Below are 12121 nucleotides of genomic sequence, written 5' to 3' on the forward strand. Positions count from 1 at the left end.
GTAAATTCCCCCAGGGAGAAAACATACATCTCATCGTATCTTAACCTATGATATTACATCATAATTTATTTGTTGATTACATTGTTGGGATCTAAAGGAGCGTGTTTGGGTTATCAGCATTTAAGAAACTGAATTCTTGACATCAATAGAATTATTGATGTATGTAACAATTATTAATGATTATTAATAAAAACGGGGCACCACCCTGCGAACAGGGACCAATAACCAAACGATAAAACTAAGTCTCATAATTAGTAGTCACTCATAATGTCAATAGTCTGCGTATGACTATACATTCAGTGACAGTGAAGGTTTTAAGTTCGAGCACAGGCTACTACATACAGTCTTATCAAATACATATGCACAAGTAATCACAGACGACTGCTCCTTAAAGTATAACAGAGTTTATTAAATCAAAATAATAAATGATCAAATCAATTAATATGGCAACCAACAAACGTTATCATACAATTTTATATGCCTAAACTAAAGAATGAATAAAATGGATGAGGGTGTATGTCTCTGTGTGTGTGTGTGTGTATGTGTGGGTCTGTGGGTGAAAAGGAAGGGGAGTCTTACAGCTACCGCTAAAGACTACAAAGATGGCGGCGTCGAGTGACGCGGGCCAAAAGGGGAGGGGCCTTAAGATACTACAGCTAAAAACTACAAAGATGGCGGAGTCGAGTGACACGGGCCAAAATGGCAGTGAGACTGCTGTACGTAATCACGTGTGCCTGGGCAGCACGTGATGTGAGGCGATCGTTTGAACGGGGTTTCCCCAGGGGCAGAGATAAGAAAGAGAGCAAAGGTGGGGGTCATGAATCAAACTTCTGCGTGCGGTCCGCGTTGTAGTGAGCCTGAGTTCGATGGTTCTATCACGCATAAGTATACCGCTGTCGTCTTTGAACTGCCGGTAACATATGCCGTGATAAGCCAAGCACCTCAGCTCACTCACAGAGTTGATTTAATGAGGAGAGAATACTACACGAAGTGTAATAAAACAAATGAAAATAAATCAAATAAATCCCAAGCAAACAGTCATAATTAATACACGAATACAGCGGAGCTTCTCTCGTCCGCGAGGAGTTGCGCAATATCTCGATATCACGCGACAGTAACTTAAACACACAAAAACACGGGAATATCAACATATAAATGAATGACCTGAATTAAACTTACGTTAATTTAAGCTAAGCTATGCCCAGATGCCAAGAATCTTACTTGTCGATGCTTCGTTGCAACGTGGAAGTGTGTTCGTGGCAAAGCGGTCCTTTTTCTTTGGCAGGAAGGGGGGGGGGGGCAGGCTGCTTGCAGCGCGGCTTTGCCGGCGCTGTGTTGTCGTGGCGTGAGCTCGCTCTGGAGCGAAACGCAGACGTGATCTATCCTCGCTGCAGGGAGGACAGTTTAACTTCGGCTGAGACAACGTGGTCCGTACGTCTCCCGGTAATCATCGGTCAGGAGAGGATTAGACGTCTTCCTGCCGGAGTGTGCACAAAAAGAAAAAGGAGCAAAAAGCAGAGAACGGATCGCTGAAGCGGATTCGTTATCGTGGGCTGAGGAGCCTTACTCGAAGTGGAACCCTGTTGTTTCGTCCAGCGAAATGGCTTGTGACCTGACAGGGTTTGAGGAGGGGAGAAGGGCCGTGGCTTCCTCGTGGCCAGCGTCGCGCTGGCGGGGAAGCTGGATCTTCTGTGGTCTGGACGGGGGTCCGAGGGCGAAGAGAGCGGTTGCGTGCCTCCTGTTACCCCGGAGGGAATGTTGGAAAAAGCATTGAGGTGGGGGCTGCAGGTAGTTTTATAGAACAGGGGTTGAACCACAGGGGTCCTGGGGCCTCTTGGCCTTCGGCCAATGAGATTGCAGCGGTGCAGTCAGGTTACCATGGTTTTTTGGGGGGGGGGGGAGTTTACACCAGAGTGTGAAATTCCTCCCAGAGGAGGCTTGCTCTCATCAAACTACAAGTCAGGATGAGACCTTTGCTTGAAAAATTTAAGGCCTGATTCTTTGTCCACAGCACATGTTGAAGCCATTTGGTCAGACCCCAACACATGTTGTGTTAATAATCTGACTGCAACGTAACTAAAGTTATCAGATAAAGGTAATGCCTTTTGAATCGTAGTGGAGTCGAAGTATTTAAGTAGCAGAGAATAACAAGTACCTCAAAATTGTTCTTAGGCACAGTTCTTGAGTAAATGTACTTTGTTAATTTCCAAAATTGTTTTTTTATCACAGTTTGGCTCAGACAATTTGATGTAATTTTCTGTCACAAGTGCACAATATATAGTTTGACACACAATCGATACTTCAAATCAAACAGCCTGAGCCTGAAACGTAGACCAACAGACTTCCTCTACCTGCAGCCTTTCACAAAGAGATCATAGATATCTAGCTGATTTCATTGCTCCCTCGTTTCCGTTCTGTTCTTACAGTAATCAGACTAAAACAGATTTTAGTCATCTATCTGTGTCATTTCTCTGCTCTCACCGTGTTGGGGTGGCGCTCATAAGGCTTCAGGTGTTTTTCTTTAAAACCATTTCCATTAGTAAACATCATATGACCGATGAGATGCTATGTGAGTATTTCCATCGCCTCAGTAGAGTGAGAGGAAATCCTCACGGCTCTGTCTCGCTTTACTGATTGGTGGAGCTAAGATGGAAGGAAGAGATGTGAGTGAGGTGACCATGTTAGCCAAATGGAAATGTAGGTCATGGATTGGTAATAAATATGCATGCTGCCAAAGTGACGAGTGACCTGGTTCGTTACGTACAAACTTTAACTAACCTAATTCTTTCAACCTCGATCTTAAACCTCATACCACCTCTGTCGATACATACATTCACCAAAATCTGTTGGTTTTACAGTAAAATAATGCTTTTATGTGTGTATACCTATAACTTCATATATTTTAGTGAATGTGTGTAGGGCCATGTTGCTGCCTGCCATGTCCAAACATATTTGTTACTGCTCTACCTGTATCAATCAAATAAAACGTACTTTTTACTGGTGAATTAGTAGTAGTAGTAGTACCGTACGCAGTGTTGCAAATGGCCTCAGGTGCTTCCACTCTGCCCGACGACCCTCTGCCACACCCACCTCCACACTTGCAAGGAAAGCAGCCAAACGAACAGGCAGAGAGGGCCGTCACACTGTGGCTACAAACGACCCCGTAATAGAAGAAAGACTTATCTGAATGGATGGATGATGTTTGTAAAGGGTGTAACTTTGCGCTAAAATAATATAAGAAAGTAATTTGACCCTCCAAACTGAACAAAGCAGCAGCAGAGGTTCTGCTCATGTGGAGATTTCATTTTGGCAGGTTGTAACACACAGCTTATGTCTCATCATAGACACTGTAGCTCTACCAATTCATTTTAGATTTTAAAATGTTTCGGTTTTGTTCCACCTTGCTGTGCTTCTCACAACCCTTTTTCTTGTAAATGCAAGAGTTTAGTTTAACATTTTCCATGCAAAACCACCTGAATTAATTCGTACCCTCATCCTGGTGTCATGCAGTTTGATCCTGACTCTGTGCCTTAGATGAACAATCTTCATACATTAAGGGTAGGGGTCTCAAACTCGAGGCCCGCGGGCCGAATCCGGCCCGTCATTTTATGTGGCCTGCGAATCTGCCAGCAAAAAAGAAATTAAAAGTTAGACTTGATAATAAAAATATCCCCGTAGTCGAAGTTATGAGATAGAAAGTCGGAATGATGATATTTAAACACACAGTCACAGAAGCAGCTCTTTGGCTGGTTACTGTACATTCTACATGAAATGTATTGCGAGTACATTGAAGACTACTTTAAACGTGGCTTTAAAAACATGAAATACTTCATGTGGTTGTGCAAACACACGAAATACTTCATGTGGTTGTGCAAACACACCCTTGAAAGGATTTTAAGCTTTGAACAAAGTTATTGTAATAACTTGTTTGATCTTTGATAAGAGTATTGTGGGTTTCTTAACCCTAAATTAAAAGGATTTACGTTACAACAGAAATGTGCTTAAATATATTTTTACATTTATAGAACTGCATGTACAATATGTTTACACTTGAATAAACAATCAAATGCAGAGACAGTTATTTACCAATATGTTAGGAGTAGTTACATTTACAACCGGCCCTTTGAGGGCGACCGTGATGCTGATGTGATTTCTGACTCTGAAATGTCAGGGACAAGATGAAGTTGAACCACCAAGGTTAACTGCTGTTTTTCAAATGTCATTAACTTATTGTAACCTATAGTTAATAATGTCCCATGATTATTCATGCATTTGCCATAGGGGGTTGATTCAGTGTCTCATGTGAACCATGCAGCTCTAATAACAGCAACGCGTCAGTCCCAGAGTGCTTGTGTTTTCTAATGAAGGATCGTTGACTGTTCAGACATTGTGCTAGGTATGAGAACAGTTCTCTCCTCCTTCCACAGCAGCGTTCTGCAGGCTCTTATCTATGGATTACTTAGACGAACTGTCAATTCAGTCTGTAGGGCATCAACATTGCTTTGCAAAGGTTTTTCTTACAAAACCTGCAGGGTTGCAAAAATGGTAGAGGGAAGATTGTTCTCCCTTAGAAATGCCTGAACTCACGCAAATCAGCCTGTGACTGGTTTCACTGTGACTGGATTCATAGAGGGTGATTTCACAAATAAAAATGTTTTGCAGTTTAGCAAAAACATGATGTGGTTTGGCTCTTTGGTCAAGTTATAACCGCCAAGTTTTTGTTAAAGCCAGAACCTGATGTATCTTCAAACGACGCTGATAGGAGGCTGGCTTGTTGACAGGGACAGACACTAAATGGGGGGTACTGAAACATGTGGAGAGCCACAGAGGACACATGATTGGTTCTGCTCCCAATGATGTGGCTTTGCTTCTTCATGCTTCAGTAGTTTGTGTATTCACCAGCAGGTGACAGTGTGCTGCTTACAATCATGATGACGTTCATTCATGAGGAAATAGTTTGATTTCAGTGTTGTTTAGTGTCATGTCCGGGGGGCAGATCTGAGACTCAAGCGCAGACAGACACTGGAGACGAGGTGAAGTTGGAAAAAAATAAGGTTCTTTACTTAAAAAGTCAAAGAAAAACTCAAAGCGACTCCAACAGGGAGTGGGCAAAAATCCAAACACAATAAAAAAAGGCAAAGGTACAAACCAGTGGCAAACGCTGGAGCAGGGCGCAAACACGAGGGAGAAACGACACTGGAACAGACAGGGGGACGATCTGACAACCAGAACAGGGAACGCAGGGGAGTATATATGTGTGGGGTGATGAGAAGATTGAAGGCAGCTGGGTGGACTGGGCAGGTGAGTAGGATGAGTGTAATCAGAGGAAACACACACACACACACACACACACACACAGACATGAGGAAGCTACAGTTTAGTGTGCTCGATACCATTGCTGTTTGACAACACAGGGGAATAACTACTGTCTCAAACAATAGGTTTCACTCTGCATCGTCTGTCCGTGTACATTTTCATATCAACTTTATTTTTGTCCCTGAAGGGCAACTGGTTTTATATTAAGCAATATAAAATACATGACGGAATATAGATAAACAGTACAATAAGAGGAAGGAGAGGGCTCCTGAAAACAAGTGGACTGCTCCAACAACAGTAGTCACTGGTGTCTAACTCACACTTCCAGTGTTCAAAAGCACAGCAGCAATAACATCTGAAAAATAAATTCAAGTCAGAGAGAATGAATACTGGCAGAGTATGGCCATATAATACTAATACAGACCAGACATGTTGAATAAAGGATCAACTTCTCTGCTATCATAACACATGTCATTGTCAGCAGCATATATGTCAACAAAGAAATCACTGTTGCCATCATCATCATCAGCAACAACATGAACCACATCATCATATCATCAGCTGTATAGGCTGCCTTGAACCAAATCTTCTTCAAATGGGAGTCTGTGTCATCAAGTATATCAGTGTTTGAGTCAGCCCTATAGGAGCTTGTGTCCTTCAGTTTATGTCTGTAGACATCCCATGCATGAGTCCTCGTGTGTGTGTGTGAGTGTGTGTGTGTGTGTGTGTGTGTGAGAGAGAGAGAGAGAGAGAGGGAGGACTCAAGCCAGTGTGTGTGTGTGTGTGTGAGCATGTGACGAGGTTCCTTTTCCGTCACAACTGAATTGGGGACAAGTGATCCTAAGTAGAGCACCATCCCCCCGTGAAGCTCCGGCAGTCTTTGAGCTCCGTTGCCTGAGCAAAGCATCACTGAGGCTTTGGTCGACGTACCTCGCACTTATTGTCCACCTCTCTGTCGCAGCCCGAGCCAAAGATGCTGAAACCCAACGACTCCCCCGAGCTGATGTACTATCTGAACTGTCTGTACAGGGAACCCAGGAAGGTGGTGCTCCACAAAGGCTCCACGGGCCTGGGCTTCAACATCGTGGGTGGTGAAGACGGAGAGGGTATCTTTGTCTCCTTCATCCTGGCAGGAGGGCCTGCAGACCTGAGTGGAGAGCTGAGGCGAGGCGACCAGATCTTATCGGTGAGTAGATACAAGACACACAGCCATGTTGGAAAATATTCCAAAGGGATTGTGATCATAAGTCATGGATCATTTATTGATAAGTCACCATCTGGATTTAGAGTTTGGGATAAAGTGTTGTACAGTAGAAATGTATGGCCTATTGATTGAAAATGAATATAACAGCCTTTCTTAACTCAGAATACAAGCTGCTTATATACAAAATATATGCAATCAGCTCACCTGTTACATGATGAAAGTCAGAAGTGATGACAAAAAGACCTCAACTAATATAACTAAGCTGGAAACTACAAGGTTCCCTCACTGCCAGTACAGATCTACTTTTAAAGAGTTAAAAACTGTGTTCCCAGCATATTTATAGAGACTGCAATAGTCCTACTGGCCTAGATTCATTTTCTAGGCCAACCTGGTCTTTTTTTTTCATCCCTGCAGTATTTCTCCAATATTACCAGGTTTGGTGTGTCTGACTTACTGTAGTTACTAGACTGTTTATTTTGATTGCTGATCTTGTTTGCTGATCTTGTTAACTGCTATGGTAATAGCCTTAGAAGTTGGATTGTATTCCTGGGTTTCCTATTCAGAACCCATTTATTGAACTTTATACGTGTGACCACGGGCAAGGCCCGGATTTGGTTTAAAGTTTAATACTGACTCAAACCAACTAAAAGCCCACAGATCCTCTATAATGGTATGTGGCAGTAAATGATGGAATGAGACCGTCTGATGCCGGAAATGATGCTTTGCAAATAGTCCGATGCTTCCTGTGTCCTCTGCCTGGCGCTACAGAACGCGTGCATCATGTTGCTCTGTATCAAGTGTAAACCACATTGTGTAAAAGTCACGTAAATCGGATGGTGTTTGTCAAAAAACGCAGATTTCCTTTCTCCAGCAGGTGGCGCTGTGAGTATTAGGGAAAGTTAGCTTGTAGACATCCTCAGGCCATGAGTGTTATCAAGCATGTGAAGTTTGGGACCGTTTGGAACAAGTCCAGCTGAGTTACATCAGACATTTCCTTCAGCCAGTAGGCTTTGCGGGTTTACTGTAGCGCCCCCTAGTGGTCGAATGCAAACCAATTATCAGGGTATGTTACTGGATGCAATGTGCACATATGCTGAATATTTTGGGAATTTAGAACAAATGGTTGAGAAGTTATGTGTATTGATATTTTGCCACGCACCTAAGAAGTGTATTGGTCCATATCTTGGAAACACAAAGATATCAAAAATCTAGATCCACTTATGAGCCACAGCAAATTTCGTAGAAATCTGAGCCAGCGTGTAGGATTTCGCAAAAATGTGGGGTTTTTTCACTAAAGTCAGAATGGCTGACTTCCGGTTGGGTTTAGAGCTTAGAGCTCCAGGGGCTTTTTGTCAGTATACATGTGATCTGTTTACCAAATGTTATATCTCAAAATTTTATATGTAGATCGTGAAACATACCGTGAGGGCTGTAGCATCGAAATATTGTATAAATTCATACAAAATTGAAAATGGCAGACTTCCGGTAGGGTTTAGAGCAGGGGTTCTTAACCTTTTTGACCTCGGGGCCCAACTTTTCAAGTACAAAGTGTCCCAGGGCCCACTCTGACTACATGCATCAAATGCATCAAAAGTGATATTATATTATTTTCCTTTTATTTTTAGCCTTTGCAAATTGCAAAAACTATGTATACTATGTATCGAAGACGTGGTGTGTGAGTAGCGGACTTGCTGTGCTTAATGGCTGGGACCGAGCGCACGAACGAGAATGAGAATAGCTCAGTTACGCAAACGTTGGTTGACGGCTTATGGAAGAGGAGGATAAGGTTTGTACTATAAGTACTATCGTTTTCTGAAGGCAGTAGCTCCATGGTAACATCCGCTAGCACGTTATCGGGTCTGTAATGTGTCTTTTTCCGTCGAAATGCTGCAAGATACGACTTGCAGCGGTTATGGCGACTTTGGACAGTGTGTGTGTGGGCTCCTTTTGTGGAGGAACCATAAGAAATGAAAGAAAATCGATGATTTCTTTGCAAAGATGAGGATTTTGGGCATGCTGGGATACCAAACACGGACATGTTTTGTGACGTATTTGCGCAAACAAGCCGTAGGAACGGAAGGGGAGGGGATCGAGGATGCCGGTGTTGAACAGGCAAAACCCTTGTTAAATAAATGACATGACAGAATGTGATGATCACAAAGACATTTATTATCATGTGTATGTAAACCTGCATACACAACAAGAAGCCCAACAGACTTTCCCACGAGCGTTGGATGTTTCGTCGCTTGGTGTCGCTTTATTTTTGAAGGCTTCAGTGCTTCGTTTGACAGCATTAGCCCACATTCCACACACTGAGCACTCGGCTCTGCCTCGTTGCCTCCGTTCACAAAGCCGTACTTAAGAAAGTCAGGGTTGTACTTGCACACACATTTAGACTTTTGGGGGGTATGGCACCACTGTCGTCTTCATTTTTTCTTTTTAATAACTTATCCATAACTTTCGCTACAGGCTAGCGGCTAGCTGAGTGTCTTCTTCTGCTTATTGTAGCTTGTTAAACAACTGACTGACGCATTACCGCCACCAGGTGGTGGGAAGCTATATTGTAACTGAGCGTCTCATGGATAACAGTAATATCTCTGGTGTCTTCAATTGATAACCTATGCGGTCCCGCGGCCCTCGCGGCCCACAGGTGCAAAACTGAAAGTTTTTCGCGGCCCTCTAGGTGGCGCGGCCCATGATTGGGCCGCGGCCCTATGGTTAAGAATCACTGGTTTAGAGCATGGTCTCAAGAGACTTATTTTTAAGTCTCCATAGGATACATGTGCCTACCAAGTTTCATAGATGTAGCGCTGGGGCTGCTCTTTTGAAATATTGTAGGGGGCGCTATAGAGGCAATTTAAAACGGAAGAATATTTCTTCCAATGACCTATGACACATGTACAAAGTTACATGAGTTTGAGGATACCAACCCACTAAACAATCAGCTTCCTTTTTCATGGCGAACGATGCGTCGCCACGGCAACAGCGTTCAACGAAAACTCACAATAGTCTTGGTGATTTATCATCAATGTCTTAAGGCTATCCTTACCAAATTGTAGACTCATCAGGTCACGTGTCTAGGAGGAATAAATCAAAGTAAAAAATATGACCTTTAAAAAAATATTCCTTTAGCCAGTAGGCGGCGCTATGAGTTATTGAATTTTTTTCATTTGAAGTATGTTCAAGCTTGAAGTAGCATCATGCATAAGCAGTTTTGTGCGGATTGGATAATGTACCTTGGAGTTATAACAACTTATTTTTTCATAAACAATGAGGTAAAATGGCCGCCACGCCACGTCAAGGTTCTTCGATGAAAGCGCGAGATTTTGATAACTTTTAATCACAAAGGTCTTAAGAGCATCCTGACCAAAGGAGAAGTTGATAGCATAAATTTTCTCGGAGGAGTTCGTTAAAATACGAAGGCTGAAATCTGCAAAAAGTTCTCAGGGTATGTTACAGGATGCGATGTGCACATATGCTGCAAGTTTTGTAATTTTAGGACAAACGGTTGAGAAGTTGTGTATTGATATTAAGCCACGCCCCTAAGAGGTTTATTGGTCCATATCTTGTAAACGAAAAGAGATATCAAAAAGCTTTTGATGACGTAGATCCAGCAATGATCCACAGCAAATTTGGCAGTAATGGGACTAAGCATGTAGGAGTTCGCAGAAATGTGTTTTACACTAAATTCAATATGGCGGAAAATCTAAGTAGGCGGAGCTTAGGGGTCTGATTGGCTTTTTTGTAGCTCTAGCTCAAGTGGACATGTGTGTCAAAAATACTGGCCGAGGGTCGTCGCCGATCCGACTTGTAGGGGGAGCTAGAGAGCCATTTCTTAACACAGAAAGATGCATTCTTTTTCAGATGGCTATATTCACCAGGCCTGACAAGTCCCCAAAATTTGGTGAGTTTTCATGCATGGCAAGGCCTCCAACCATGCGTACGTTTACCCCAACGGGTACAATATCAATAGGGCCTTCGCGGCCCGACGTCGGTAGCTCGGGCCCTAATAAAAGAGGGGAGTGCTAAAGGATGAATGGTCATAGTCACAGACAGAGAAGGGAAAGTTGTACTGTGACGGAGTACTCGCCACACACCCCACACACTGCAAAGCAAAGGGTAAAGAAACAAATTGTGGTGGGAGTGCAAAGAAAACTACCACCAAACACACGATTCTGAGGGTGCGAAGCACAGGTGAGAAACTCTATCACCAAACCCTCCACCGTATGGGCGGCCACGCTTCCCACCGGCCCTATAGCACTCGTACAAACAGACAGACAACAGGTGTACAGCACACAATGTTAGTGCCGCATGGCAGCTTCAAGAATCTACTATTAACTTTTGGGGAAAAGCAATGAGCGCCACAAGGGCAACAAAATGAACTAACACCAACAAAAACCAGCTAGGGAACTAAAGACTCAACAAAACCAAACAGCAGTGGCAGTCAGCGTTTCTCCTGCCTGATTATTGCGCAACCCCCACAGAGAGTCGCTATGGAGCCGGACCTAGAGTAAATAAAACAGAGGGTAAAACCCACAGCAGCTATACCTCAACTTAACAAAACTAAAGTTAACACCTACCAAAGTATTGCACGTGACGGGCACAACCTGTCGCACCAGGGGTCAGAGAGGAAAGACACAGCTCATCGGTACGGCTTATATAGTGAAACAAGGAAGTAGGCCCTACAGTAGCGAAGGAGGGACATTTCATGACCGGCTATATTCGCTTTAAACGTCACTATAGTGATGACCTTTCCATATTCAAATCACAAATCAAAACCCACCTTTTCAGAACTGCTTTTAATGTGTGACCGATATTTTGTTTTAAAATTTTACTGTATAGCTTTCTTTTATATGATGATTTTAATGTAAAGTGTCTTTGAGAATTAGTAAAAGCGCTCAATAAATGTGTAATATAATATTATTATTATTATCGTTCTTTTTTACTTGGGTTTTCACCCTTTAATCCAAACAGACTAGCAGTTTTTGACCTGTTAAATAATTAAATAAAGGTGGGTAAGGCCTACATTTTAATAAGCCAATACTCCATGCAATATTCAAGGTTATGTAGACTAAAAGGACTGGTTGTATAAATTCGAGGTGGTTCTTGACACTATGTATATCTGTGACCCCTCTCTGAAACACCTAAGAGTCCACGAAAATTAAAACAAGTATCATATTTCAATTAGTTTATCAACAGAACATGAATCAGTTTCAATCAATTTTAGCACATTTTCACTTTTCTGACACTTTAAATGAAAAAAAAACATTGATTAATAAATCCATAAGATGAAATATTTGTGATTGCAGCCTTTAAATCCATTTCCGAATCTTCTCACAGTGAACTCTGGTCTTCCCCCTGAGAGACAAACATGCCACAGTCATTTGCATTCATGTGTTTCACAAATGGTAAAGAGCTGACATGTAACTGGCTGCACACAGATTCAGATGGCCAGAGACTGATCAGAAGATCAACATGAAATGACACCAAGTGTCTCTGCAATGTTAACCAACCACACAGTATTCTGAATTCAATGTAAATGTTAAATAATGTCCAGGTATTCATAAACTTGCCAACAAGAATATATTTGAAGTCACAATT

The 12121-nt window shown here is 42.5% G+C and overlaps 1 protein-coding gene across 1 annotated transcript in view; it reads left to right on the plus strand.

Annotated features, from left to right (window-relative positions):
• The window catches only part of dlg2 (discs, large homolog 2), a 239301-nt gene that overhangs the window by 174855 nt on the left and 52325 nt on the right, over positions 1-12121 (plus strand). Inside the window, exon 14 of the mRNA XM_079282881.1 lies at positions 6346-6502. Coding sequence (XP_079139007.1) covers positions 6346-6502 — 157 coding nt within the window. The remainder of the gene's footprint in view (positions 1-6345; positions 6503-12121) is intronic.

Source organism: Melanostigma gelatinosum (assembly GCF_949748355.1).
Source record: "Melanostigma gelatinosum genome assembly, chromosome: 14".
Lineage (NCBI taxonomy): Eukaryota > Metazoa > Chordata > Actinopteri > Perciformes > Zoarcidae > Melanostigma > Melanostigma gelatinosum.